Source organism: Gossypium arboreum, chromosome 13, assembly GCF_025698485.1.
Source record: "Gossypium arboreum isolate Shixiya-1 chromosome 13, ASM2569848v2, whole genome shotgun sequence".
NCBI lineage: Eukaryota > Viridiplantae > Streptophyta > Magnoliopsida > Malvales > Malvaceae > Gossypium > Gossypium arboreum.
Window position 1 is genome coordinate 4,164,413 of NC_069082.1, and position 24,723 is coordinate 4,189,135.

Below are 24,723 nucleotides of genomic sequence, written 5' to 3' on the forward strand. Positions count from 1 at the left end.
AATAATAAACTTTTATATATCAAACATAGATTCATTAAATTGAAATTTTTGTAAATTTATTAAAATAAACCACCTCGCAAACTCACTAATGGGTTAGACATATATTTACAATAAATCTAATATTAATTTTTATTTTTGAAATTTTAATGTGTAATAATTAATATATGTAGAATCAAATTCGTCCATAGTAAAAAAAAAAAAAAAAAATTGGTAAATAATTAAGTTGCTTCCTTTACACGACGTGGAACTTTCCTACGCCCTTTCCACTTTTCTATCAGTAAAGTGGCTCCTAAATCGTTTTCACATTTCCCGGATTTTCTAAAGGGTTTTATTACTATATTGGCTCCTAAATTATAGCAAAATTTCTAACGTGATCCTAAACTGTTTATTTTTATCAAAAGTAAATTATCAATTTTATCTAAAAAGTGTTTCACCTCTTATAATAATATGCCACATGTTGGTATTAATTTTAAGGCTGAACTACAAAATTACCCCTAAATTATGTTGCTTTTTCACTTAGGTACTTAAAATTTTATTTGTTAAAAGTGATATCTAAACTATAAACTGAATTTCATTTTACCCAAAACGTATATGACATTCAACAAGAATATTTCATTTATCATGTTCTTATTGGTTTATATATACGAAATTGATAAACAACTTTAAATACTTAAGTATAAGGGATCAATCTGAAAATTTTATTATAATTTAGGGTCAATTTTATGAATAAAACATTTCCTAAAGTCTCACTCAGCTCCACATATACACTTAAATAATATACTTAAAAATAAAAACCAGTAAGACAGTCAAAAGGAAGCAAAAGAGAAAAAAAAAAAAAAAGAAAAAAAAGAAAGAGAAAAAACCTCTCCTCAGCTTTCGTCCCAATCGTTCTTTGCTTATCTCAACAATCAAACAAAAATCAACTCCAAAAGAGAAAAAAAAATCAAATCAAATCGCTTGATCTTTTCGTGTTCTAGATTTCTAGTCATGGCGGATCGCGCGTCCTACAGTTTGGCTCCTCGATTAGGTTAGCTTTCTGCCGGTCTCTTTCACCTACTTTTTAGAAAAGAAATATTTACATACAATATATTTGTTTAGATTTCCGTACCTTTTCCACGCGTTTTTATTCTCAAATTTGCGCGTAGTTCTGTTATTCTCATTAGTGTTAATTTTACATTGATCCGTTCTGGGATTGTGTTTGTTTTATGGGGGTTTAAGACTAGGGATGATAATTGAATTCTATTTACTGAGAAAAATGGAGTTTGAGTATAGAGATATAACTTAATTTGATTACTGGGACTGGGAGGGAGGAATTGTTAATTGTTAGCTTTGAAGAACATAGTATCATATTGGGAAATAGATGATTTAGGGTTTGATTGTCCAGTGATAGAATTAACGATGATTTGAGCTATTTTCTGCTTGCATTGAAGAGTAGAATGCATTTCCATATTGATAACTTTGGTTTTGAAGTAAGAACACTTTGTATAACTTTACAAAGCTTTAAAGAGATATAGTAGTTTAGATTTCCATACCATATCAATGCTTTTTTAATCTCAAATTTGTGCGTAATTCCTTTATTTTCATTAGTGTTAATTTTATATTGATCCGCTATAGGATTGTGTTTGTTTTACTGGATGATTTACAACTGAAGTCTATATATAACTTAATTTGATTACTGAGATTGGGTGCAAGAAATTGTTAAATTGTTAGCATTGAAGGACTTAATATCATATGGGAAAATCGACGATTTAGTGTTTATTGTCAGATGATAGAATTAATGATGATTTAAGCGTTCTTCTGCTTGCATTGAAGAGCAGAATGTATTTTCAAATCAATTAACTTTGGTTTTGAAGTAAGAGCACATTTTATCACTTTAGAAAGCTTTGAAGAGATAATGCTAAAAAAATCTTATCAAATAGGCTTAATGAATTAGAGAATGTTCCTGGGTGCTGGATTGTTTCTGGTAATTTATATCAATTAATACAGCAATTCATGCCTTGATAATCTGCTGTAAACACAGGAAGGTAAGCTTGTGACCTTAGGTTATGCAGACAGAAGCATTTGCATTATGAACAGTTTGCAGTTTTATCTCTCTTTAAGCACTCGGAATGCTCCAATGTAAAATTAACAGTTGGATTGCAAATAAAATTTTGCTTGGTTTGAGTTAGAATATCTTTCATTATCCAACTTTCTTGAGTTTTTGAGAGTGGAATATAGGTAAGGAATGTTATTTAATGATAATACAAATGAAGCTTTTTGCTAAAATAGGTCTCTCTGTCTCTTGGACAGGTGTGAACTCTTAATATGGATTAAGTTTTTCATGGTTTATATCTCCATGTCATATGTTTGCTTGTGCCAATGAATCTTTTACTAATTATATTTTGTTTCCTGATTTGTAGATATTGAACAGATTTTACTAGAAGCGCAGCATAGATGGTTAAGACCTGCTGAAATTTGTGAAATTCTTCGTAATTATCAGAAGTTCCATATTACGTCAGAGCCTCCTACCAGACCTCCAAGTATGAACATTAATGTTTATTGTGGATAATCATAATTATATTATGATTACTAAGTGCTTGGTAAAAGCATACAGGAATAATAATTTCAGAAGTATATTAATGTTGTTCTGTTGTCAGCTTTGGTTGTTGCTTGCCTTTTTTCCTTTTATTTTTTTATAGATATATATTTTTGCTTTCTTATACTTTACATTCCTAAAAATTGTTTTGTTTAATCATGAAAGGTGCACAGAAATGCTTTAAACATGGATGTTATCATTGTGAAAGTTCTTTTTTTTTTTTAATAAATGAAGTTATGATTGATTATAGGGTTAAACAACCTGTTGGAATTCCTTAAATTAAGCAGATTTTTTACCTTAGTTCTAGGAATTTCCTTGTACTATTAGCCATAATCAAATTACTAATTTTTAGGGATAGGCTAATTTCTAGAGATTATTTCCTTTTATTTTTCCTGTTATTCTTTAAAAGGCTATAGTCGATTAGAAAAATAAGAATAATTCTTCTTCCTAAACTTGTTCATGGTATCGAGCATCGAGAATTGATTGATCCTACTCTTTCTTCTCTTTTCTTGTTCTGTTTTCTCTGTTAGAAACCGTACTCCCATAGGTGACACCGAAAATTCCTCCGAGACTCTTCATAAACTTCACTAATCAAAACTCAACTTGAGGCTCTTCATAAACTACTCAGACTCCTACACCGGTGGGTCACTAGCTATTCAAGGTCTTGCTTTAAATACTACACACGAATCTATCACAACTTCTTGGATACTAGACTGGGTGCATCCGCCACATGATGTAATCTAAGTTTGTTTCACACCTATTTACCTTGTCATGATCACTCTGATTCGCATAGTGATGGATCTTACTCGCTAGTGGTGGAATTGGGACAGTTAGACTTCTTGAAAATTTTTCCCTTGATAAAGTTTTACATGTTCCAAATCTTTCTTATAATTTACTCTCAATTAGCAAGCTTTCCAAGGATGAAAAGTACTTGTTGAATTTTACGCTTTAGGTTGTGTGGTTCAGAACGTGAATCGGGAAGATGATTGGCACTGCTAAAGTTGATGATGGCTTATATGTTTGGAGCAAAAACAGTTCACAAGAAGGGATGGCCTTATCTACATCAAAAGAAGATTCTATCATGCTATGGCACCGTAGACTAGGACACCCAAATTTCATGTACTTGAAGAAATTGTTTCCTCTACTATTTCTAAATAAGAAAATAAGTTCATTGAACTGTGAAGTTTGCCAATTGTCTAAACATACTCGTGTCCCTTATCCTTTGAAACCTTATGTTCGATCTCAACTCTTCTCTTTAATCCACAGTGATCTATGGGGAGCCAGTCGAGTAAAAAACATCACAGGGGCTAGGTGGTTCATAACTTTCATTGATGACCACACTAGAGTTTGTTGGATCTATCTCCTTAAAGCAAAATCCGAAGTCTCTAGAGTTCAAAAATTTTCATTCAATGATTCGAACCCAGTTCAATTCAAATATTCACACCCTTAGAACTGATAATGGGAGAGAGTACTTTAATTCTATCCTAAGTCCTTATCTTTCTGAGCAAGGAATCATACATCAAAGTTCTTGTCCTGACACCCCTCAACAAAATGGGGTTTCCGAGAGGAAAAATAGACACCTTGTAGCCATGGCTCGTGCTCTTATGTTTACTATGGGTGTACCAAAGTATTTATGGGGAGAAGCTGTCCTCACTGCTTGTTATCTTATAAATCGACTCCCATCTAAGGTATTAAACTTTCAAACACCTTTACATACTCTTCAAAAATTTTTTCCCTTGTTTCGTGTTCCTAATCTCCCAATCAAAACATTTGGTTGCAAAGCATTTGTCCACAACCATCAACCTAACCGATCTAAACTTGATCCTAGAGCCCACACTTGTGTCTTTATTGGTTACTCACCTACACAAAAAGGGTACAAGTGCTACTCTCCAAACTTACACCGGATGTTTGTGTCCCTTGATGTTACTTTCTTCGAAAACGAGCCATATTTTTCAGCCTCTCATCTTTAGGGGGAGATACTTAGTGAAGATGAGACCTTGAGCAATCTTCTCATTATACCTCAAGACTCTATCAGCCCTACCACCACTACAAAACCTGCTGAAAATCCTACAGCCACTGTTTTTCCTGTTTTGGAACCTGTTTTTCCTGTTTTGGAACTGTTTTTCCTATCTCCACTGTGCAGCAACAAGAAATAAGGGTGATTAACCATGCTAATGAAGAAAAACAGCCCACTCATTCTGAAAAACAACAAGAAAAAACTCAGGGGCTTCGTGTATACTCTCGAAGACATCAGCTGCCTGAAACAGAAACAGCAGTGCGAATGCCATCTTTACCCGAGGACTGTCTTGAGGAAGAAGTTTCACCTCCCTCATCTTCCATCTATCTTCCAATTGCAGTAAGAAAGGGCACTAGGAGCTGCACTCAACATCCCATTTCTCGGTTTGTATCCTATGGAAACTTGTCTAAATCCTACAATGCCTTTGTTTCTAATGTTGACTCTATAGAAACTCCAAAAAAACATAGAAGAGGCTATTAAGTCAACCAAATGGAGGCAAGCTGTGTTGGAAGAAATAAAGGCTCTTGAAGACAATGGAACTTGGGAAATATCTAAACTACCTACTGGGAAGAAGACCGTGGGTTGTAAGTGGATTTTCATCACAAACTTTAAACCAGATGGGAGCATTGATCGATACAAGGCTAGACTTGTGGCCAGGGGTTTCTCTCAAACATATGGGTTGGACTATGAGGAAACATTTGCACCGGTGGCCAAATTGAATACTATTCGAGTGCTTCTCTCAATTGCTGTCAACTTAGAATGGCCTTTGATCCAATTGGATGTAAAGAACGCTTTTCTCAATGGAGAATTAAATGAAGAAGTCTACATGGATTTTCCGCCTGGATTCGAAGGAAGCAAGGGCCAAGTATGCAAGTTGAAGAAGTCCTTGTATGGACTAAAGCAATCCCCTAGGGCTTGGTTTAATCGTTTTGCCAAAGCCATGATTAGTAGACATTATACTCAAGGTCAAGTCGATCACACCTTATTCTACAAACACTGGATAATGGGAAGTCTGTATTCTCATTGTCTATGTAGATGACATAATATTGACGGGGATGATTCTATTGAAATTGAAAGACTAAAAGAGTTCTTAAGTCTTGAGTTTCAACTTAAAGACTTGGGGAATCTTCGATATTTTCTAGGAATGGAGATAGCAAGGTCAAAGGCGGTATTTCAATCTCTCAAAGAAAGTATGTTCTTGATCTACTTTCGAAGTCGGACTATTGGGTTGCAAACCAGCCGAGACTCCTTTGGAACCCAACCTTAAATTAGGAACCGATAAGGATGGAGAAGAGGTAAGCAGGGGAGATATCAGCGGTTAGTGGGAAAACTTATCTAGCTTTCTCACACTCGTCCGGACATAGCTTTTGGAGTAAGTGTTATAAGTCAATTTATGCATGCTCCTAGGGAGAAACATTTGGAAGCTGCCTACAGGATATTGAGATACTTAAAAGGACTCTGGTAAGGGTTGCATTTCAAGAAAGATGTAAATCGAAGCATAGAAGTCTACACCGATGCAGAGGCAAGGGGCGATTAATGACAAGCGCTCCACAAGCGGTTACTGCAGCTATGTTTGGGGTAATCTCGTGACATGGAGGAGTAAAAAGCAATCTGTTGTGGCACGCAGCAGTGCTGAATCTGAATATCGAGCTTTGTCCCACGGTATATGTGAAGGAATGTGGTTACAACGGCTAATGGGAGAACTAAAATTATCCTATACAAAACCTATAACATTATACTGTGACAACCAGGCAGCAGTTAGCATAGCTCATAACCCTATACACCATGACCGTACCAAGCATGTGGAAATTGATCGCCACTTTATTACGGAGAAAATTAACAAAGGGGAAGTTTATGTTTCATATCTACCTACAAGACAACAAGTAGCAGACGTGTTGACCAAAAGCTTGAGCAGAAAAATGTTCGAAGAAATTATGGGCAAGCTGGGTTTGATTAACATCTACACTCCAGCTTGAGGGGGAGTGTTGGAATTCCTTAAATTAAGCAGATTTTCTACCTTAGTTCTAGGAATTTCCTTGTACTATTAGCCATAATCAAATTACTAATTTTTAGGGATAGGTTAATTTCTAGAGATTATTTCCTTTTTATTTTTCCTGCTATTCTTTAAAAGGCTATAGTCAGATTAGAAAAAATAAGAATAATTCTTCTTCCTAAACTTGTTCACAACCAGACATATTGACATGAAACAACCAGACATATTGACATGAAACAACCAGACATATTGACATGAACTTAAACTTTTCAGGTGGTTCACTGTTTCTTTTTGATCGAAAGGTGTTAAGATACTTTAGGAAGGATGGACATAATTGGAGGAAGAAAAAAGATGGAAAGACTGTGAAGGAAGCTCATGAGAAGCTGAAGGTAAGTATTGCAACAACAGAAATATGAAGTTTTCTTCAATGCAGCCATATATTTTTATCAATTCAGGAAGTCTTTATCAGTGATTCTCTTATCGATTGGAAATTTCACCTAAGAGTAACTTCTTTAAAGCAATTTTAGGTTGGAAGCGTTGATATGTTGCATTGCTACTATGCCCATGGAGAAGAGAATGAGAACTTTCAGAGGCGCAGCTATTGGATGCTTGAACCGTATGGGTTAATATATATGATATGTTTTTGTGGTTAATGATAGGGATGTTCATGTTCCTATAGTTGCATGCTTTCTTTATTTTGTTTTTTTCTTTATTACAATTAATTATATATCCCTTTGCAGCCATGTGCTAGTACGATAGTGCTTAGAAGGGTACTTCTATGGATCCCAGATATGGGGGCAAAAAGAAATATCAAATTAACCGTGTTCAATCATTTGTTTATGCCTGGGCCTTATTGCCCACATAATACATGTCAGATTTCCATAGAAACCTCTACTGGTTGTCAATGCGGGAACTTGTGTAACAGATATTCATCTTTTCTAGAGTCTGTCACAATGATTGTTGCATCATCTTTGCTTACATTGACTTGTAAAGCAAGTTGGGGAAGTCAACATTTGAATTGCTTTATCAGATTTTTTGGCCAGAGAAATTTACAAACAATACTTTATTTGCAAATAATGTAACTTTACTCTGAGTTCTGTGATATATGGAACCCTCCTAGGACTATTGGCAGTATGATTTCTTTGAACTCTTATTTTTTTAAATAATAGTACTTTTTTTTGGTTGGGGTAGGCTGGGTATTTGGAAATTTATATGTAATTTCTTGTCTCTAAGCCTTGTTAATTTTGGTTTGAATGGTTTTGTTGCTATTGTAGGGATTTGATGCACATAGTTTTTGTGCACTACTTGGAAGTTAAGGTAATTGCTCTTTTCTTTTATTAATTCTGATTGATTATCACAAAGTTGTTAATTTAGTGACAAATTGATTTCGACTAGACCACTCTTTAGCTCCTTTGAATAGTCGATCTTTCCTCATGTTACCTATATTCAGATCAGACATTATTGGTTACTTTCCTTCAGGGTAGTAGAACAATTGGAGGCATAAGAGAGAATAGTGATTTATCAAACTCCCAAACTAGCAGTCTTTTGACTTCTAGCAATTCTGTTACTCATACAAAAGAACCTTCTGCCCATGCGAATTCAGCATGTTCAATAACCAGTTTAACTTCCTTATATGAAGATGCTGATTCTGGTAAATTTTTTTTCCTGTGCTGTCATATTCATATCCTTCTGCCAAAATAGTGTAATGGTATTTAGTTGCCATATTTCCTCTCTCATTATGCATGCAAACTCAATGGAACTTATGTGAGATATCATGCAGAGGATAGTCGCCAAGCAAGTTCTAGAGTCCGTACATCGCCCCAAATAGGAAATGCTACTGTGATGGACAAGTTGGATCCTGGCTTTTTAAATCATTATTCTCCACATCCCATTCAAGGTAAGCATTGGTTTTTATGATTTTGTTTTTATCAGGCTGCTTCTGTTAATTGCTTTATGCATCAAACTTGAAACTCTTACAATATGAACATGAAGGCCAGTCATCAATTCCTGGAGTAACTGAAGTTTCACATCTTCATGGAGATAGACCTGGGGATACTAATTACGGCTCTTGCATTAGTGAAGCTCAAAGAACACTTGGTTTGACATCGTGGGAACAGGGCTTGGAGCCATATGTGCCTGTATATGCTGATGCATTTTCTAATACTTCACTGACTTCCACTCAACCTGATACTATTAGCATCAGCCTGCAACAAGAAACCATGATGAAAGGCAAGCTATTAGCTGTCGAGAGTGCTGGCGGGGAGTTTGGAAATCCTTTGCCTACACAACCACATTGGCAGGTATTCTTGGTAGTTGCATTTTGTAGGTTTAAATCATTTAATTTCTATGTCATGCTCATAATTTTGAGATTGAGACTTTAAAACTGATATTTACTCTTAAAAGTGTACTTTTTGTAATAATTTATACTTTTCTGTATATTATCTATTATATTATGTAGAAATTGTGTGAGGCTAAATGCTGAACTTTTTAATGCATGTGGTTTCTTTATAATTTCTAATGCTAAATGTTTTATCTAATTTTGGACTAATGCCAGAAACTGGTATTCTTTTCACTTTCCTTTTTTTATTAAGCATACAGAATTGAATCCTGTCAGAGTTTATTGAAACTTTGACAGTTACAGAGAACTGTCAACTTTTGAGTTTTTTTCTAATGTGTAATGCCTAAAGGATTGATTACAAGTAATAACAAGAGTATGTAGTCAGAAAATATCCAAAATTTAACCAAACTTCTCTTAATAGACTGGTTTTCTCTTTCTGGACTTTTGATGTTTGGTCTTATTTGGATCTTTTGTCAAAATCATGATATATAGATGTTCTAATTCAAGTACATCTTTCAGAATCCTTTGGCCGACAATGCCTTAGAGCTGCCCAAATGGTCCATGGATTCATCTTCAAATTTTGATTTGCCGTTTGATTCTAAGTTATTTGAGCAAAGTGCTCATGATTTTCAAAACACTCTTGAGGAATTTGCCGGCCATGGTGTTTTCAACGACCAGCCTCTGCATAAAAACCTTCAAATGCAGAGTATCAATGCAGATTCCCATTCTGTCTGGAGAACATATCCTGATAATTATATGCATTTGGATGGAAATGTCAACTATGCTTTATCTCTGAAAAAATCATTACTTGATGGTGAAGAAAGCTTGAAGAAAGTTGACAGTTTTTCACGATGGGTTACTAAAGAACTTGGAGAAGTAGATAATCTGCAGATGCAATCTTCATCTGGTATTGCCTGGAGCACTGTTGAGTGCGGAAGTGTATCTGATGATGCTTCTTTGAGCCCTTCTCTCTCCCATGACCAACTCTTCAGCATAGTTGATTTTTCACCAAAGTGGGCTTACATAGACTTAAAAACTGAGGTATTAAATTTTTTGTTGAATCTGTAAAGTTAAGCTTCTGCTGCAACTATCATAATGAAGATTTTAGTTATCTACTTGCTTATTCTCTTGGCATTTTCCTACCTGCTTTCTTACTGAAAATCGATAATTTGTCATGTTTTTATTTCTTGTGCATTCTTCAACTTTACTGATTATGCCCTGGTACTTATTTGTGTGCATAACCTTAGCATGTTAATTGCTTGTAGTTATCAATGGTTTCATTTAATAATGTTTTAAATCTCTTTATTTGGGTTTAATTGTTACACAGACAAATATATGTATGTGTATTACACAAACACATATTGTTATATGTCATTCAACCACCCGTCCCTTATTTAAATGTCTATTCAGCTTTTGAGTTTTTTATTTCTTGTGTTTTCCGTTTCTTATTTTCTTCATAATGAAACAGGTGTTGATTATTGGAACATATTTGAGGAGTCAAGAGCAAGTAGCAAAATGTAACTGGTCATGTATGTTTGGGGAAGTGGAGGTTCCAGCTGAGGTCATTGCAGATGGCATTCTTTCTTGTTATGCTCCACCTCACAGTGTTGGGCAAGTCCCTTTTTATGTTACGTGTTCCAACAGGTTAGCTTGTAGTGAAGTCCGAGAATTTGACTATCGAGCAGGATTCACTAAAGACATAAACATTTTGGATATCTATGATATTGCTTCAAGAGAAATGCTGATGCGATTCGAGAGGTTACTTTCTCTGAAATCTTCCAATTATCCTAATCATCATTCTGAAGGTGTTAGGGAGAAGCGAGAATTAATTACTAAAATTATATCAATGAGAGAGGAAGAGGAATGCCACTGGATTGTGGATCCCTCATCTGATAAGGATGTGTCTCAACAAAAAGAAAAGGACTGCCTCCTTCAGAAATTGATGAAAGAGAAGTTGTACTCATGGCTACTTCACAAAATAATGGAAGATGGTAAGGGCCCGAATGTATTAGATGAGAAGGGTCAAGGTGTACTACACTTAGCTGCTGCACTTGGTTACGATTGGGCAATAAAACCTACTGTTACTGCTGGAGTTAGTATAAATTTTCGTGATGCAAATGGATGGACTGCACTGCACTGGGCTGCTTTCTGTGGCAGGCAAGGACCTCTAAACTTGTTTCTGTTATATGCACCTAGAGTTTTCAATTTATAATCTGTCAAATTTCTCACTGAATTGGCAGTAATTTGAATATGTACTTAAGTAAATGCTGTATTAGGTTCAAAACTTATGTGGCTTTGTTGTATGTTTAAATCTTTTTTGCAAAATTCAGAGAGCAAACAGTTGCTATTCTAGTGTCCCTGGGAGCAGCGGCGGGAGCCCTTACAGACCCAACTCCAGAATTTCCTTTGGGCAGACCTCCTGCAGACTTGGCTTCGGACAATGGACACAAAGGAATTTCTGGTTTTCTTGCTGAATCTTCCTTGACTAGTTTCCTTTCTAATCTCACAATGAATGATCAAAAGGAAGCTGTACAAACAGTTTCAGACAGAATAGCAACTCCTGTATATGATAGTGATGAGATACTGTCATTGAAAGACTCACTTACTGCTGTATGCAATGCCACACAAGCTGCCGATCGTATACATCAAATGTTCAGGATGCAATCCTTCCAGCGGAAACAATTGAGTGAGTCTGGTCATGGTGTGTCAGATGAGCATGCTATTTCACTTCTAACTGCTAAGGCACGCAGGCCATTACATATTGATGGGGTGGCTCATGCTGCTGCAACACAAATCCAGAAAAAGTACCGTGGTTGGAAGAAAAGAAAAGAATTCTTATTGATCCGGCAAAGAATTGTCAAAATCCAGGTTTGCTGCTCTGCTTTTGTCTTTGCTGATGGCTTACTTTCTTGGTTTATCTTTTCCTTTATCATCTCTTAACTTTTCCTCCGGAAAAGGTTTATTTCATAATCTGATGTACGAGGCATTTCCTAGGCAGTTTTTTTTACCTGACTTCTTTAAGGTTTTGGGTCTCTGTTAGTTTAAGGATCTGTTGATGTATTATTTACCTCCAAATTTTGAAGTCTTGAATTTTAATATTGATTTGAAATATTTTATGGTATGAAGGCCCATGTTAGAGGACACCAGGTGAGGAAACAGTATAGAACAATCATCTGGTCGGTGGGTATTCTGGAGAAAGTTATTCTACGGTGGAGACGTAAAGGAAGTGGTTTGCGAGGATTTCGACGAGATGCAATTACCAAGGAACCTGACCCACAGTGCACGCCCTCGAAAGAGGATGATTATGATTTTCTTAAGGAAGGAAGGAAACAAACTGAGGAAAGGCTGCAAAAGGCACTTACTAGGGTTAAGTCCATGGCTCAGAATCCTGAAGGACGAGGTCAATATCGAAGGCTGCTGACCTTGGTTCAAGGGATTCGTGAGAACAAGGTATATCTTGTTTTCGTTTTATATAAATTTCTACTTTTGCTAAAGTTTATTACTTTAGGCCAATCATTGCAAGTAGATCTGTCAATTTTGATCTGAACCTGAAACCCTAAACTAAATTAAAATAGATTTGACCATAAAAGTCAACAATTCAAACCCGTCCTTCCTAGCTTGAACCCAAACCTGAAATGAAACAAGTGATTTGAAGTGAATCGAACCTAGAATGACTTGAACCCTAAATAGTTTGAACATGCAAAGATCCAACCCAAAAAATCAAGCTTCAAGTCAAAATTATCTTTAACCCAAAACAACTTGAGCATGAAATGACCTGAAAATTTTAGAACTCGAATTGACACGATCTAGATTGATCTAATCCAAAACAAACCTTCTCGCCAATTTGCAGGTCTAATTGCTAGTTTTGTAATACCAATTTTATATTCTTCAGATTGTATGCCGTAATTTTGATTGTAAAAAGGTGGTCCAAACAAATTTGTGCTCACCAGTTCTATTTTTTACCTCGATATTTTGTCAAAAGACCGACTATTTTTGAGATATTGTTTTACAGGCTTGTGATATGGTTCTGAGCAGTACAGAAGAAGCAGGTGAGGGTGAAGGAGACGGTGATGAAGACTTTATTGATATCGACTCTCTTTTAGATGATGAAACTTTCATGTCGATTGCATTCGAATAAGGTCCTTCGAACCTTTGCCCTATCAAAACTGTACAGAAACCGGTACGACAGCTTTCGTTGCAGCATTAGGAAGGGTTTTAACTTCCGTTGTGTCTGTAAATATAGCCATCTAACGTACATCGATTGTATGTTTGTTTTTAGGTGACATGTGAAATCCGTTTTTTACTTTTGTTTGTCAGGTTAAATAGTGACTTTAATCCCATATAAATTTCTTGACTCAGAAAAGGGTTAGAGTAGTATTTTATTGGTTGTTTCATGGGAGATTTAGCGTTAAAATCTGTTGAGAGGAAGGGGTTATGAGTGACATTTTAGATATTAATATGTACTTATTGATTCCCTTTGTGTGCTTAATTTCTGTTCAAATCTTTCTTCTGTTCTTTTCTTTTTTTGGTTTATTTTCAGATTTTGACCAACCCATTCTATTAAGTATTTTTGTTTATGAATTATTTTATTTTATTTTTATTTGATGCTAAACTATTTAAAAGAAAATAATTAAAATCTCATTTGATCAACTAAAATGGTTTTATTCTCTTGATTGTTCTTTTTATTTTTAATTTTTTCATTACTTGATTAAAATCGTTTTTGCAGGTTCCCTCTTATTATCCTCTTTTCTTTTATTTATTTATTTTACGATTGTCGGGTTAAAAGTTACTTGCATTGTATTTTACTCGCTATAAGGTAAAAACACAATATTCGTTTCTTCTTATTTTTTTAATTTTAAAAACTCATTCACTTATTTAATCAATTACTCTTGAAGATTATCAGTAAGTCAAAAAAACTTACACCGTCAAAATGTACGACGTATATAATGTCAGTAGATCATTTCACTTGTGGTTCAGTCACACTTATTTTTTAATGTAACAAGTTTTGCCATTTTAAGCAAGTGGATTTCAGGAAAAAAAGCAGTGTGTCTTGAAGGTGAATGTACATAGAGAAATGTTAAGTCGTTTTGGCATTGAGGAAGGTTTAAGAGCATGGATGAAGGCAGTGGCAAGGTAGCTCCCACATAATTTTCCTTTGCATTGCATTTAACCTTTTCAAGTTTCAGATTACAAACTGCATTCAGCTCTTCATCTAATGGGATGGTACTGATCAGAAACTCTCTTCGGGGGCAATTTCCGAAGGATAAACAACACCAATGCTGACGGAAGAATCTCTACCAACTATCGGAACAAAAATAAAAGATGGAAATACCGTTAGAAAACTCGCAAATATTCACATTGCATTACAATCTGTGTTATGCAAACCGGTCTAACCATCGTTCTACTTGTAGGGTCGATATCATTTTGATTCTAAATTGCTCAAACTTCAAAACGTTCTAACTGAATTATTAAAGTATCCATATGTACATTAAATGTTAGTTTAGATATAATATGGATGCAATTGTAAATACTCGTATTTTTGCTGTATGGACAATTCGAATTTAACATGTTAAAAAATGTCAATCAAACATAAAGAAGATTGTTTTTTTAAAGGTATTAGATTCAAATTGTTCAAGTAATAAATATACACATGTTTATAATTTGATCAACGTGTTTTAAATATGTTCCATGTCAGATTTGAACTACCATTTAATTGTCCATGTTAATAATTAGATTAATGAAAGAGTTATATGGAAACATACCTATAGCGTGAAATTATGACCAGAGTTAGAATCTAATTGTAGCATGAATATAAGAATAGCAAAGTCAAGAAATCTTTATGTACCATGTAGTAGATAAGATTTAGGAGTGGATGATACAGAACATCGATATCGGCATTCTTGTCAAATACAGAGGCCAAAACCTGCAAAACAGAACCGACAGAAAACGATTTTCGTTACGTATATGCAACATATATGATTTAGTTTTTATCGAGCATGGCTTACCATGAAGCATCTTAGCAGGAAACAAGCACAACATATCCCTGTTACAAAGCCAACCTGCCATAGAAAAACACATCGAATGAGGATAAATGGTTTGAAAGGATATCAAAGTCTTTATAATTACCAGTTAACAAACCTCGAACAGCTTCTTTTGACGACCTCTGGATTCGATCGGGAAGCGTCTCAACATGAAGAACAACCTAACGACGTAAAACGCCAGAGAAGCGATTAGAGAAGGAAGGAAACCTAAAATCTGTTGTAGGGTCGATATCGACTCTTACCTCCCGCCATAGAGAATGAATCCGAATGCAGCGCAGAGTGAGATAACTGCAAAATGCAAATGCAACTACAGTAATCCAGCACCTTTTAAGTCACTCAAAAATCGAAATATGTCCATTACTTCTTCGGAAGCTATTCCATTTGATAACTTCATAAAAACGATTAATCAAACTACATTATAGCATCGGATAATGCAGATGCAAAACAGAAAAACATACCTGAAATGAAGAGTCTAGCAAATTCGATCGCAATCGGGCTATGACTTAATCGTACTGAAATCCATATGCATGCCTGTTAGCATAGAAAACCAATAGGCTTCTTTAAATGCATTGAAAATCCGAACCACTATAATTCTAGCTGATGAGCAATTACATTCTTAATTTTACCTGAGCAAAATACATAAATCCGTTGATGCTATAGTATGCAGGCCTAAGTTTATTAATGGGAAGACTTCTTGCCTAAGAAACGAAAATAAAAAGAAGAATCCGTTAGCATCAAATTAGCAGTGTAATCAAATTATGCGATTATGCTGACGTAGCAAGGGATAGTTATCTACCTGGTAATATATCTCAGCCCAGAAAAGAACAAGCAACATATATGTCGAAAAGAATAGAAGATTCGGAAGATCCAGAAGCACCATTTCGAGTGCCTGTATAAGGATCGATGTCATAATTAAGGCAATGAAGCTAAACTAAGATGATATCGGTAACATAACAATTATTGCTTCAGGTGACCGGAATTATAACTAACTCTACACATTTCGGAATACCGGAATTGTGATTTAAACAATATGAACTGTTGGATTCATATGGCAGGCATTGTTATGATAGTCTAGAGATTAAATGACCATGCTATCAAAATGCTCTTTTCACAATGTAAAAAGCCGGATTATCGACTCTAAACAACGACGCATACCTTGGATTTAACGAGAAACACAGTCTTGTAGAAACCGAAAAGAACAGCCCTCACTGTTAAAATGGCGTGCAATGATTTATTTTAGCAGAGTTATAAAACAGCTAGTTGCAGAACTATGAGAGATTATAACACACAAGTCTTACATCCATTCACAACGAAGTTCATCAAGTGGAAAACCTTTTGGGTCGTCCACCCGTACTCCGGCACTCGTAGTTGAATCCGGCATAGTTGTACCTAAGTAATTTTGATTTGATACCATGCATTATAAAGTTTACAAGTACAATGGCAATACAAATCGTAAATAATAAATAATAAAATTTGCATGAATTAGAATCAGAATCAACTCAGCCAACATAACCAAGACCTTATTGGCATAAATAAACTTTTTTGAGGATAATTCATTAATGTGGAGTAGACATTAATATCAAATTCAATCCATACACAACCTTTACCTCCTAAAGCCATTCATTAAATCATTGAAGGGTTTCATATTTTCATTTGATGTTTCATTAAAAGTCCCTGTTCTTTGAAAAGAAATCCCCAGTGAAAAACATGAAAAATGCAGATGAAGAAACAAAATGAAACAAATGAAACAAAAGAATACCAGAGCAACAAATGAAACAAAAGCATAAGAAACGGCCAGTAAATGGAAAATGAATCTTTGGCATTCCTGGGATTTATCAATCTCATCCCACCAATCAAACATCCCTCCATTTTCCCGCAATCTATTTAATAATAATGTTTGAACAATACCCTTTACTCTCATCATCTGAAAAACTAAATACTAAAACCAATTAAAAAAAACTGAAAAATATAGAGAGAGTAGGAATTATGGGGGAAACAGCCAGTGTTGATATGAGAGAGATGAGAAGGGGGTGGTGGGTAGGACACGTGCATAGGAGTATGCCAGTATAACAGGTATTGTTAGTGCCATGTTCGTTGATTTCGGTAACGGACACTACTTTGGTCACTGTTTTGCTTTAATTATGGTATTCGTCCTTTAATTATATATCTTTCTCTTAATTTGTAGATTGACTGATAGTTGATTGGTGATTGAATTAATTTAATCAATTAATTTTATTAATTTTTATTTAAAAGAGTTAGTAAAACTTAACTGATAATTAAAAGCTGATACGTAAAATAATAAATAAATGTATGACACATTTTATTGTTAAATATTTATTTGTTTATAATACTTTAGTTTTATTGGTTGAAATTATTGAAATAAAATACTATTACTAAGGAACTAAAACATCTATTATGGAAATTAATTAGTGAATATTTTGAAAATTTAAATAAACAAATTTCTTAAGTTCCTTATTTGCAAATATTAACCTTGTGGAAATTGATAAATATTAATAGTGTTTCAATATAATTGTAAACTATATTCTCAGTGATAATTATGTCATATTTTAGTATGTACATTAGTGATAAATATGTTACTCTGAATAAATTTGTCAAGTAGCATATTTCAATTAATATAAAATTGTATAAGAAATCATTTTACACAAGTAAATTAAAAATAAATTAAGAGTACATAAATATTTTAGAAATAGATATATATCCAAACAAATAAAACAAATAAGTACCAAAAGTGAAAATTAACCATTGATGTATAAAAGCGTAAACTACTTAGTTGGTCACCCAACTTTTAGAGCACTTTCATTTTGGGACCAAAATGAAATTCTTGCAATTTGGGCACCCAGCTTTTAGGGCACTTTAATTTTAGTCACCCAAGCATTAAACCTCTAGTGACGATTTATTGTACACGCCATCATGTTTATACTTTCATTTTAGTCACCTAAAAATATTTTTCTAAGATTGATTTGGGTAAAAATAATAATAAAGGATTAAACTGAAAAAGTGGCAAAAACTAAAATAATACGCAAAATTTGTCAAATTGTATTTGTTTATCCCATTGTTGAAATTCTAATTTTTTTAATATTGAAAATTTAAATTTAAAAAATAAAAATAAATTGAATAGATTGTTGAATTTGTTTTTATCTATTGACAATGTTAACGGTTTGTTACTATAATATTAAAATTAATTAATTTAATCTCCTTTTAAATTTTATGTTTTCAAATCTTCTTTAATGAAATCAACTCAAATAATTTATATTTAATATTTGTCTATAAAACTTAAATTTCTTTTGATTATATAATCTTAAATCTTCCATGCTAAGTTAAAAGTAAAGAAAAAACTTCCAATTAATTAAATTAATTGCTTATTCTTCGCTTGAGTAAAGCGTTGATTAAAAAATTATGAGTTTTTTAGCATAAAAGATTCAAGATAATATAATAAAAAATTGGGTTTCTAGACAATTAATAAAGACAATAATTTTCTTTGGTAGTTTTGAAAATAATTTCAAAACATCAAAATAAATTAAATAAATTGTTAAAATATTTTTATCTATTATTGATAATGTAAACCAATTTGCTACAATAACTTTGAATCTTAATATTTAAAAGAAAATTATATTTCAAAATCCAAATTTAGAATTTTAGCCAATGTGATAAACAAGTACAATTTGAAGATTTTTTTCTATTATTTTAGTTTCTACTACTTTTTCATTTTAACAGCTGATTTACTTTTTTATCTCAATCAAATAGACCTATTCATGGGTCAAGCCACCAGGCCCGACCTAAAATATGAGAGGGTTTGAGCAAAAATATAGGCCTAAAAAATGGGCTTGGACAAAAAATAACACCCATTTGAAAAATGACCTAGGCCTCGGGTAAGGCATTTTGGCCTGGGCTCGGCCTGACCCGAATTCACTAAAGGACAAAAAAAATCTGTCTTTTTTTTTTGATGTTATTTTCTTATTATTTTCTCTCTATTTTGTTACCATTTTACTATTATGTTGTTACTATTTTGTTGTAATTATATAAAACTTATTTTATTGTTAATTTTGTTATTATTTTAAAGACATTTGTTAATTTTGTTATTATTTTAGAGGCATTTACTTGTTAAGTTGCATCTATCTTAATGTTATTTAAGTATACATATTTTTAAAATTTTATTTTCAATTTGTTGAGAAATATTTATTTTGATGTTTTTAGTATTTTGATGTATTATATATATTTAAAATTATATAAAATATAAAAATTAATACGGTAAGGTGGTCGGGCCAGATTTTAGCATTTTAATTCGGTTCAGGCTTAGCTAAAATTTTAGGCCCATTTTTTAAGACAGGCCAGGCTCGAATGTAACAAATAAGCCAAAAATTTTAGTTGAGCCTGACTCAGACCTAAACTTAACCCGACCCAAACATTTTCTAAAAAAGAAAAGGAAATTGGAGCAGCTAATACAATATCATTTGCTTTCTCTTTTCACTGTGATTTGCAGCTTCTAATTTTTAGAGCGTTTTGATTATAATTATTTAAGCATTAAATTTTTAACGGTAGTTCATTATACTTGCTACATTATGTTTATATTTTTATTTTGGTCACTCGAAAAATATTTTTTTAAAGTGTTGATTGTGAGGTGTTTATGGGCCTGGTTAGGTTTAGGTCAGACTCAACTAAAAATATAGGCCCATTTGTTAGGCTCGGGCTTGGCCCTGCCCGGCCCAAAAATGGGCCTAAAATTTTGCCCAAGCCCAACTTGAATAAAAAATGCTAAAGCCTAAGCTCTAATTCGGCTCACTTCAGTATTAGTTTTTATATATTTTATATAAATTTTAAATATATATAATACATAAAAATACTAAAACATCAAAATAAATATTTCTCAACAAATTGAAAATTAAATTTTAAAAATATGTATACTTAAATAACACTAAAATAGATACAACTTAACAAACAAATGCCTTTAAAATAATAATAAAATTAACAAATGCCTTTAAAATAATAACAAAATTAGCAATAAAATAAGTTTTATACAATATCCAAACAATTACAACAAAATAGTAGCAACATAATAATAAAATGGTAGCAAAATATAGAGAAAATAACAAGAAAATAACATTAAAAAAAAAGGCATATTTTTTTTGTCCTTTAGTAAATTCGGGCGGGGCTAGGCCCGGGCCAAAAATGCCTTACCTGAGGCTCAGATCATTTTTTAAACGGGCCTTATTTTTTATCTAAGCTTATTTTTCGGCCTTTTTTTTTCCCAAACCCTTCCACATTTTGGGTGAGCCTTCGGGTCGGGCCGGGTGGCTGACCCATGAACAAGTCTAATTCTAACTCCTATCAATTTCAATTGATACAATTTGGTAATTGATTGTGCTCTGACGTACGTACACTGAAACTTAGAATAATGTAATAAAATACAGAAGTGAAGTACGATATCTGCAAGAGAACATGTCAAATTGTAATAATTCATTTTTCAGTGGTGTCGAAAAAGATGGTTTTGGGACTTCGTTTCCGTAAATATTTAATACAGATATTTAAGAGTTATTATATTGATGAATTGAAATTTGGTTAAGTGATTTAACCGAAATTGTGAGTAATTATGACTTAGAGACTAAATTGTAAAAGTCTAATCGCTATAAATTTTTAATTAGAATATGGTCTGAGAATTTAAATAGCAATTAATCAAAAGACTAAAATAGACCTATTTTAAATATACGTCAGTGGACAACATGATGCATGTTAATTAATTCAAGTAATTAAAGTTTAATTAACTAAAACATAATTAATTAAACTAATTAACTTTTAATTAAATATATATATATGAAATTAGTGGAATGAGAGATTAATTTCATCTTCTCCAACTGTCCAAAACTTCGAAACAAAAAGGGGAGGACGCCATTGTAGGGTTTTCAAGCTTTTTGGCCTTAATTTCAAGTAAGTCCCTAGGCATTTTTCTTTGATTTTTATGGAAATTGAATAACGAGAGCTTGATTTAGCTAATTCATGTACTAATTTATGAAACTGTTAAAGTTTTAAGAAAGTTTCCATAGGATTGAGTTATGTATGAGATTATGAGCTTAAGCGCCAGGATGTATCTCGTGTGCTAGGTATGAGCTTCGTGCGTGATGATAGTCTAAAATGACATATTTTTATGTGTTAATTATATGTTTATTTTGAGTATGATCCTACTAATTTGAGCTATTTATGGTTTTTTATCTTATAGGGACTAAATTGAAGGCAAAAGGAAATTTGTGGGCTAAAAGCGTGAATTTAAAGATAAAATGGGCCAGCATGCAAGAGGTGGTGCCGGAAATACAAATTGTAAAAGATTTGGGGCAAAAGTGCAAAGAAGAGATTTTATAACACAAGACTCTATTTAAATTCCAATTATATTAGAATAATTATTAAGGATTATTATTTAGATTTAATTTTAGCTTTTATCTTTATTTATCCTTATTTATCTTTAATTATCTTTATTTATTTGTATTAATCTTTTGGAATTTAATTAGAAATAGACTAGGTTTCCTAGTACTATAAATAAGAGATGGAGTGACACAAATTTCACTCATCCTTTCTGTAAACACTCTCTCCCCCATAAGTTTAGCCTTTTGTTCTTTCTATATTTTTTCAATAAAAATTCATTTTCATTATATTTATTTATTTTTCCCCAAGAAGCACGAGCCACTAAATCTATCTAGTCAAAAGTTGTCAAAGTTCCCCAAAAAGGGTTCATGAGGTTTAGAATCTGTACTTAGCCTTCTTAATGAGTATTCATTGTTTCTTTACATTACGGGGCTAACGCTTCCGTCCATGTCCCTTAAAAGGTGATCTTTTCAACGTGTGTAAGGAACGACCACTTTGTATATTTCAGGAAGGTTGCACAGTCAGTTCCTTAGCTTACTGCGTCAGAGGTTGACGAGCCCAAGAGACAAAATGGCGTGACATTCGCCATTGAGAAATGATGATCTAGCATAAGATGGTCCCACAGAAGCGATTGTTGGCTAGAGTCAGGTTCCTCTAAATCGTAAGTTTAAATTCTTGAAGATGATGGTCGTAGGCGTCCTCTTCCACTATAACTGGCTTATTCTGTTTGAGAAGGATCACTTAAAAGCCGATGATTGAATCCAAGGTGGATCGAGACAATCGGAGGCTGGAATCTCTCTATAAGAAACTTTTTCTCAACTCTATTTTTCTCTACTATTTTAATTTTAATTTCCGTACTTTCAATTAAATCAAAACTTTTAATTCTGTTTTTTATTTTTTTTCCAAGTATGCAGGTTTTTTTGGGCATGATTCTGTCTAGGATTTCGAGGAACAAGCAATTGTATAAATCTGGTCCCTGAGGATTTGACCCTACTTCCCTTGTATTATTATTTTTATTATTTTTATTACTTTATAGGGATAGGATATTTTTGGAGCTTTCAACGACCACACTAAATTTTGGCGCCGTTGTTAGGGATTGGCAGCGTACTAATCTTGTTTCTTTGTTTCTTATGACCAGATCTGTTCCAAGTATTCTTGCGTTTGATTTGGAAATAGAGAAGACTATAAGAGCTAATAGCAATGAGACAAAATTACTGAAAAAGCAGTCAAGAGTGGTTGGGACTCAGAGTAACCCGCCACCAGAAATCGAAATCGACGAGGAAGTTGAGTCTAGGGTTAACGAAAACCCTACTCAAACATTTGAAAGCGAAAAAGTAGAAGTCGGTTCACCAGAAGAAGTGCTTAACGCTAGGGTTAACGAAAACCCGAATCTAGCACATCCACCTATGGCTCAAACAATTCAGCAACTGGCCAAAGCTTTGGCAGAACAACTACCATTGTGCATCGCGTATCCTACTATGGATATTGATTTTGAACTGAAGTCAAGTTTAATCCAGTTATTGCTAATTTTTTGTGGGTTGCAAAACGAAAATCCCTACAAACATCTGAAAAAATTTCATATTGTTTGTCTTAGCATGAAACCTCAGGGGGTAACTGAGGATTAAATTAAATTACGTGTTTTCCTTTTTTCTTTAGCAAATTATGCTAGGGAATGGTTGTTTTATTTACCTCCTGGATCTATTACAACTTGGGCTGATCTTTTTCGTTTGTTTCTCAACAGGTTTTTTCCAGCATCACGTGCAGCTGAGTTAAGAAGGGAGATAGTTGGGATAAGGTAAAAAGAATCAGAGTCTCTTTTTGACTATTGGGAGCAATTTAAAAAGTTATGTGCAAGTTCCTTACAACATGGTATTACGAAATAGTCTCTGCTCCAATATTTTAATGAAGGCTTGAAACCCATAGAGGTGAACATGGTTGACACCACTAATGGAGGAGCATTGGTCAATATGACTCCCCAACAAGCAAGAGACTTGATATCTACGATGGCTGCAAATACTCAGCAGTTCCGAGCCAATCCTGAACCCCTTAGAAGGGTACACCAGCTATGTAATTCAACCTTAGAAGATAAAGTTGATAGGCTTACTAATATTGTGAATTCTCTTGTTACAAAAAAAGTAAAACCAGCCCGATTATGCGGAATATGTGCTACACCTGAACATACAACTGATGCATGTCCTAGTTTGTATGGTGATACTATGACTCATACAGATGCTGTGGGAAATTTTCCTAGGCTACCACACAGGCGATATGACCCTTATGCTAATACCTACAACCCAGGATGGAGGGTCCATCCTAACTTGAGTTATGGGGCCAACCCACGGTATAACCAGCCATACCAAAATTGGTTTCCACAATAGCCGTGGGATTCAAGTAATTCTCTAGAAACCATGATCAATAAATTAGCAGCTAGTATGCTTGATTTTCAACAGAAAACTGAAGCATTTATAAGAAAGTTGACCATATTAATTGAGAAAATGAACTCATAAGGGAAGCTATCGTCACAAACGGAACCTAATCTAAGACAACACAAAAATACAGTGACGTTGCGAAGTGGAAAAGTACTGAAATCAATTCCTGGCAGAAATATTGGCCAAGATTGCGCCTAAGAAAAGCAAGAGAACGATGAACAGATTTGAATGAAACCTCCATTGCTAATAATTCAACCTCCATTTCTAGGACAATTGAACCAATATCAGAAAGGTAAAGAGGATAAGGAGATCCTCGAAACATTCAGAAATGTCGTGATCAACATACCACTGTTGGATGCCATCAAAAAAATTCCACGATATGCCAAGTTCCTTAAAGAGCTCTGCACTAACAAGTGAAAATTAACTGGTAATGAAAGGGTAAGCGTTGGTAAGAATGTATCCGTAGTGTTATAGCGGAGGATGCCAGCAAAATGCAAAGATAGGGGCATGTTTGCAATACCATGTAAAATAGGTCACTTAGGAATTAAAAAAACTATGTTTGATTTAGGGGTCTCCATAAATGTCATGCCTTTTTTCTATTGATGAATCACTTAACGCGAGTTTTTGACGAAAATAGTTGTTATCATTCAATTAGCAAACAGGTTTATTGTATATCCTGAATGAGTCCTTGAGGACGTATTAGTGAAAGTCAACAGACTTATCTTTCCTACGGACTTTTATGTGATAAAAATGGAAAAGGATAAAGCTCCTGGGTCTTCAGACATCTTGTTGGGGCGACCTTTTCTTAGTATTGCAAATACTAAGATTGACGTGCATAGCGGAACTCACGATAGAGTTTAACGGGGAGATCATGAAGTTTAACGTTTACTACGGTATTAGTCACCCAAGTGAAATCTTGAATGTAAACTGTATCGACATAATTGACTCATCAGTAGAA

General features: G+C 33.8%; 2 protein-coding genes across 2 annotated transcripts; one reads left to right on the plus strand and one right to left on the minus strand.

Moving 5' to 3' along the window:
* The first annotated feature begins 764 nt into the window (after window positions 1-764).
* Window positions 765-13,412, plus strand: LOC108463771 (calmodulin-binding transcription activator 2-like). Its single transcript, XM_017763677.2, has 13 exons — window positions 765-1,027; window positions 2,400-2,519; window positions 6,859-6,974; window positions 7,113-7,201; window positions 7,860-7,902; window positions 8,065-8,236; window positions 8,366-8,482; window positions 8,578-8,885; window positions 9,443-9,964; window positions 10,392-11,080; window positions 11,254-11,791; window positions 12,050-12,373; window positions 12,936-13,412. The coding sequence occupies exons 1-13, from the start codon at window positions 988-990 to the stop codon at window positions 13,059-13,061; spliced, it is 3,204 nt and encodes a 1,067-aa protein (XP_017619166.1). The 5' UTR covers window positions 765-987; the 3' UTR covers window positions 13,062-13,412.
* Window positions 13,413-13,917: 505 nt separating this feature from the next.
* LOC108462373 (tobamovirus multiplication protein 1-like) lies at window positions 13,918-16,929 on the minus strand. The gene is made up of 11 exons (XM_017762327.2): window positions 16,724-16,929; window positions 16,263-16,353; window positions 16,120-16,172; window positions 15,761-15,853; window positions 15,591-15,662; window positions 15,423-15,495; window positions 15,207-15,252; window positions 15,062-15,125; window positions 14,929-14,982; window positions 14,769-14,846; window positions 13,918-14,224 (listed from the first exon to the last, which is right to left on the minus strand). Exons 1-11 carry the CDS (start codon window positions 16,886-16,888, stop codon window positions 14,132-14,134), a joined length of 882 nt encoding a protein of 293 aa, XP_017617816.2. The 5' UTR covers window positions 16,889-16,929; the 3' UTR covers window positions 13,918-14,131.
* Window positions 16,930-24,723: the final 7,794 nt, after the last annotated feature.

Excerpts from the sequence above, each read along its gene's own strand:
- LOC108462373 (XM_017762327.2), bottom strand. The coding sequence starts at position 16,888 with ATGATGAGAGTAAAGGGTATTGTTCAAACATTATTATTAAATAGATTG. Across the intron at positions 14,983-15,061 it reads GTCAAAAGAAGCTGTTCGAG|GTTGGCTTTGTAACAGGGAT; the intron begins GTTTGTTAACTG and ends TTTCTATGGCAG. Across the intron at positions 14,225-14,768 it reads TAAATCTTATCTACTACATG|TTGGTAGAGATTCTTCCGTC; the intron begins GTACATAAAGAT and ends TTGTTCCGATAG.
- LOC108463771 (XM_017763677.2), top strand. The coding sequence starts at position 988 with ATGGCGGATCGCGCGTCCTACAGTTTGGCTCCTCGATTAG. Across the intron at positions 6,975-7,112 it reads AAGCTCATGAGAAGCTGAAG|GTTGGAAGCGTTGATATGTT; the intron begins GTAAGTATTGCA and ends AAGCAATTTTAG. Across the intron at positions 11,792-12,049 it reads AAAGAATTGTCAAAATCCAG|GCCCATGTTAGAGGACACCA; the intron begins GTTTGCTGCTCT and ends TATGGTATGAAG.